Source organism: Mya arenaria, chromosome 10 (assembly GCF_026914265.1).
Source record: "Mya arenaria isolate MELC-2E11 chromosome 10, ASM2691426v1".
In the NCBI taxonomy this organism is placed as follows: Eukaryota; Metazoa; Mollusca; class Bivalvia; order Myida; family Myidae; genus Mya; species Mya arenaria.
The window spans coordinates 69,520,596-69,526,679 of NC_069131.1; the positions used below are offsets into that span (position 1 = coordinate 69,520,596).

At 35.8% G+C, this 6,084-nt stretch overlaps 1 protein-coding gene across 1 annotated transcript; it reads left to right on the forward strand.

Moving 5' to 3' along the window:
* Positions 1-68: 68 nt before the first annotated feature.
* On the forward strand, positions 69-5,451 carry LOC128206887 (interferon alpha-inducible protein 27-like protein 2A). The gene is made up of 3 exons (XM_052909595.1): positions 69-145; positions 2,303-2,430; positions 5,071-5,451. The coding sequence occupies exons 1-3, from the start codon at positions 139-141 to the stop codon at positions 5,203-5,205; spliced, it is 270 nt and encodes an 89-aa protein (XP_052765555.1). The 5' UTR covers positions 69-138; the 3' UTR covers positions 5,206-5,451.
* Positions 5,452-6,084: the final 633 nt, after the last annotated feature.

The window sequence follows — 6,084 nt, forward strand, 5'->3', positions numbered from 1 at the left end:
TATATATATACGGTACGATCTCTCCAGCCGAATGGTACGAAGTCTCCTGGTACGATATTAAAGTGGTACGAAGTCTCCGTAACGTTAAACCGTGCATAACTGTAATTTCATCAAACACGTCGGATAATATTTTCAAGAATGCCAGGTAAGAATTAAATCGATTATTTTTGTTGATTGAAATAATGTCTTAATTGATGTGATTAAACAGATTTTATAAAACAAATTTTAAATATTTTATGATAGTAGTAGTTTTGAAACCGACCATGTTATATGAGGAAAAGATAAGATGTAATCGAGATTGAGAAATGACTTATTAAAAAGAGTTTTGTGATTTTAGGGTCTGGCCCCATTATTTCGAAAGCATTCACGTAATTACTCATTCGAGTACAACGTATAAGGTATGGATACGATAATGTGACTCCTTGTTTAAGAGTCGGCCACATTGCAAAAGTGGGTGGGGAAAGTCAAAAATCAGAACGTTTCAAAAGTTGATGTTTTATTTATTTTTGAGGAACAATCTTTTTAGGAGTAAAAGTAAGATTCTTGGTGAAATGTTTTAGGGAGTTACACAAACTTTACAAACGAAGATTACATAAGATTTGGGATCAAAAAGCATTCACCTTTTATCGGAAAGGTCTGTCGACATTATTACTTTGTCTTTGTGTCAAAATGCACCAGACAACCTTATCAACAATGTATTCTTGATGATATCTATTCAAATAAGAAAGTTATTCAAACATTTACAGAAATGTTTTTCCTAGTTATGAAAATGCATTTTTGTGTCGCCTGACTAGGCGACATATAGGGGTTACTTTTGTCGGCGGTGGCGGCGGCGGCGGTCGCGCCCCGTTTTCACTTGTCCAGGGCATATCTCGTAAACTATTAGTGGTATCAACTTGACATTTCATATGTAGATATATCTCATTGAGAGCAAGTGCAGTGCACACGAACTGTAGCTCTTGCTTCCATATTTTCAGAGTTATTGCCCTTTGTTAATGTTCATGCTTAAAGTTTTGTCCGGGGCATATCTTGTAGAATATAAGAGTTATCAACTTGAAACTTCATATGTAGATAGATCTCATAGAGGGCAAGTGCAGTGCACAATAACAGTAACACCTGCTTTCTAAGTTGTAGAGTAATTGCCCTTAATTAACTTGCATGCTTCAAGTTTTACCCGGGGCATATCTTATAGATAATAAGAGGTATCAACTTGAAACATCATAGCTGGATAGATCTCATTGAGGGCAAATGCAGTGCATAACAAGCATTACTCTTGCTTCGATATTTTAAGAGTTATTGCCATTTGTTGGCACCCGCGTCCCGTTTTCACTTGTCCGGGGCATATCTCGTAAACTATAAGTCGTATGAACTTGATCATATGTAGATAGATCTCATTGAGGGCAAGTACAGTGCACAATAACTGTTACTCTTGCTTCCATATTTTCAGAGTAATTGCCCTTTGTTAATTTTCATGTTTAAAGTTTTGTGCGGGGCATATCTTGAAGAATATAAGAGGTATCAACTTGAAACTTCATAGCTCGATAGATCTCATTGAGGGCAAGAGCAGGTCACAAGAACCGTAACTCTTGCATCTATATATCTAGAGTTATTGCCCTTTGTTAATTTGCAAGCTTAAATTTTGTTAGGGGCATATATCATAAACTATAAGAGGTATCAACCTGAACCTTAATAGGTAGATAGATCTCATTGAGGGCAAGCACAGTGCACAAGAACCGTAACTCTTGCCTCCATATTTTTAGAGTAATTGCCCTTTGTTAATTTTCGTTGTTAATTTTTGTCCAGCTTAACGTTGTTACCTTCAGTTCAAATGCCACCTACACTTGAAAGTTAAATGGCAACATCATTGTCTATAAATGAATAAAATGCCAATCTAACAGCTTGTCGACAGTAAATAATTCGTCAGGCGACACATCCGATTCGCGCTGAGTTCTAGTTTAAAATAGCTGCAATCACTTCAAAGTCTCAATACATTGTTGATTTGGTAGTTCCGATAAATTTGACTCATTTAAGGTCAATATGGGGAGAAATCAGCTTAAGTGAAAAATCTATTGAAAAATAGGTTCCATGTACACATCGTGGACACAGGAGAATGGACTGTTAACATATCTTATCACAAGCACCAACCATTATCCAAAGATTTGATGCATAAAACAATTATTAGCTCGTTCAAAAAATACGGGATATGTCATACGTAATTTTGAACTATGATGCAACTTTAATCTTTTAAAGCAACCTAAGCACTAAATGAAAACTTATTGCATTGAATATCATTGCCATTTAGAATTTTGGAGTGCAGCAGTTGGCGTGACCGCAGGTGTTGCAGCAATGGTTGGTGCCCCTGTTGCTTTAGGCGCCCTCGGGTTTGGGTCAGCCGGCGTCGTTGCTGGGTCTATCGCAGCTGGTATTCAGGTTTGTAAATTTGCATACATTTGGTACCTTGCTATGTTTTTTTCAATGTGTGTGTTTATTAATCTTAGTCTTGTTAAAACTGTATTCCAAAACAAACTAAAGGGACAAGCAGTGTGGACAACACACCTGTTCTGTGAGATCTCAGAGATCTAAACAAGAATAAAGCAACATCACCCCACGGAAAAATCTCGATACAGCCATACAATTAAGTTAAAAAAAAATCTTATTTCGGGTCAAAAAGAGGTCAGTAGGTCAAATATAAGCTAACTCTGATAATTGATTCAAATTATTTCAATTAATAGTTTTAGCCACAACAAATTGATCATTTGTTCTACGGATTTTGCCCAAAAAAAGTAGGAGCGAGCGAGCGAAAAAAAAAATACTTTTTTTTAAATTTAAGGCAATTCAAAGGCGAGCGCAAGGCGAAAAATAAAATATAAATTAAAAAGTTTATTTCTTACTAAATTTGTCAAGAAATGCTTTTTAATTGCAAACATAGGTTCTTAGTTTAAATATAAATGAAGTTTAAATATAAATGAAACGGTTTTGATTGTATCACATGAAAATCTGTCTCAATTTATAACAAATGGCAATAAGATCCAGTGCTTTACTATTACTTAAGACACTGCCGATTAAATTGCGGGACAACACAATTGAAGCAGTATTAAACAAATCTGCAAATGCGGCACCGGTCATTATATTAGAGCAGGTGGTTGAATAAAGATGTTTCCCTTTCAAGACCTCGCCTTTACCACGAACCAATGGTTTATAGGTCTGTGCCTTGAAAAAAAAAATCATGACACTCTCCATAGCTTTAATGCCCGTAAGAAACAGGCCACTTTAATAACAGGCCACTTTACTACAAATCGATCAAAGAAAACAAATGGATAAGAACAAAGAATTGAGAAAATTAAAACAGTCATTTTACTTATAAAAGGTTTTATTTTCTGATTTTACTGATGTTATTTTTATATGTATGTGTAATGCACTAGTCAATTGTAACCACGACCCCCATGGTCCGGGGAATAGTGGGGACTTTGACTTTTGGTCCAGCCAACCCCGGGTAAAACCAATGGCACTGCGGGGCACACGGCCCATTTCACCGGCTATCTCAGGTATAGTCTAAAATAATAGACGTGTTTAACGGGATTCTTCCAATCCCTAACGTCTAAACGGGAATGTGCAAAAAACGGGGGTGTTTTAAAAATATTGAAATTGTTTTAAGTGAAGTATTTTATGGTTGAAATTGATCATAAAGAGTTATACTCATATTTCACCATGTAAGTGAAATGTTATTTTGCACTAAACAAGCATTTAATGCATTAAAACAAGTTGTTTACCTTTCCAATAAAACGAAAGTTGACTGACACAGACAACAATTATGCGAAGGGGAACAACTCGATACAATCGTAATAGCTCGGCCTCCTCCGAGAAAGCTTCGAGATAGACCTCGTTATACAATCGTAACAACTCGGCCATGGCCGAAATGTTCCGAGCGATTTAAAACTGTGCCCTAAAGCCTTGCAGGTGCCCTTCATGTATATATCGTTATGTTTTGACAGAATGAAATGAAGAAAAGCCGTCAAACTCATAATTATTAGTTGGATATTTATTTTTTGTGTACGGAACTAATATAAAATAACATTTTCTGGTAATATTTCTTGTTTTTATGATATTTTATAGACGCTATATGCTTTAACCCGGAATCCTGATCGGAACAACTACCCACTTTTGATACTAAACAATTTGTACGTGAAGGATTTGCCATATCAAATATCTAAAAAAAATCCGTCAACGTACAATTATTTGGACTATCTCAGGTATAACCCCGGTCCAGGGGGTGGAGGGGGGGGGGCATGGTTACAATTGAATGGTGCATAAATACAGACTGTTTCTGAAACATTTACAAGTCCTTCTATTTTTATCAATTACGAGTATAAAACTGAGAAATGCATTTTAGAATTTAAAAAATAACTCACGAAAACATGTTCATTTGTTGTAAGTCGAGTGTCCGTGTATTTTAATATAAGTTTTGCACTCAAAATCTGATTTAGTTATTATTTAACACTAAATTTTGAGTACAAAACAATGAATTTCTTAAAACACACATAAATAATTATTGCCTTCGACGCTGTGAAACTGTTTTTGTTTACTGAAGACTATAATCCATTGACTATGACACTGATTTTCAATTAAAAGTGTGTATTTTACATTAACGAAAACTGAAAGTATCCTGCAAATTAAAACCGGAAATAGATAACAACGGTGCGTCCTGCAAAATATTCCCGACAAAAAAGACTGTCAACAAATATCGGCTGTTTTGCGGTTACCCGGACCTGATTTTGTCCTGACACGAGGAAAGTTTGCTCGCGGAGAATGTAAAGCATGGAAATACCTTCAAAAAAAGACGAAGTCGACGTTGCAGGTTCAAATTTTAAGTAAAAAACTTCAGAAAATAGAGAAAATTCAGAAGTAAAAAAAATAAATAATATGCGCGGCCAAATAGTAAGTGCGGGCGCAAAAAAAAGTTTTTTTTTATTTTTTTTTCGTTTTTCGAATTTTAGGTGCGGCAAATCCGACGAACAAATGATATATTTGTTGTGGCCTTTGTGAATTTTAACCTGCATTACAAAATTATAGGGACCAGCCGTGGTATCCGGAAGTTTCTTTGCGCTTGCGCAGAGCGCAGGAGTGGCGGGTTTAGCTCTCGGGACAAAGGCTGCCTTATTTGTTGGTGGAGCGGCTGTAGGTGCTTTGGGAAGTTCACTGAAATAAGCTGTCAGTGAATCAATGCAGGATAGGTTGAATACAGTCTTCGAAACGGCATTGGCTTTCTTTGATTTCGGACAATTCTAAGTGCAAGATGGAACAAGATGGAACTAATAAATGTTTGCATTGAGATGTAAACAATACTTCTTCATTGTGTCTGTTTTTTGTGTAATAAATGTATCTTAAAAAACAAACAAAGCCATTTATCTTTCAATGCAATTAACATGACACGGTCTGTCAGTCAAACTCGTGGGTTGATAACCGACTGACCAATGAGCGTCTAGAGAAGGCGTGGCTAAACATTTACACGTTAATATTTGCCATGACCTCCGATAATCTGCACTTAGTAACCGTCGCGTAATTACGCTGTTTTCTATACAAAGTATGTTTCTCATAACTGAATGATAGTAAAAACAATTAACTTAAAGGTGATTCGAAATACTGACATACTCCCGTAATGCTGCTCAAGGTTTGCATTTAATATTTATTTGTTAAGAGACCTACCTTTGATTATACCATTTGTAGCACTCCCAATGTATTGATCGTTAATGTAACTGTATATGATATGCGTATACTTTCCTTTACTCTTGAAATAGGAAATATTATTATGAGTTAGTATAACAAGTGTATAATACTGGCGATATCTTGCATTTGTTTTTATCTTGAAATTTGTCTTCTTCTTGTGCATAAAGTTCTCAATCCGAAGCATATACATTGCTTTGTGTAGGTAGGTATCTAGAATATAAGTATCTTCCATGGCCGAGAGTGTAAAATAGGTTCATTCCGACCCGAGCGTAGGGTGTTTTGCGGAAACGAGGTTTACCGATGGTAGATGCTTTTTCTCCCACCTCATCTAACTAAATTAAGTAAAAATGTATTTTTTGC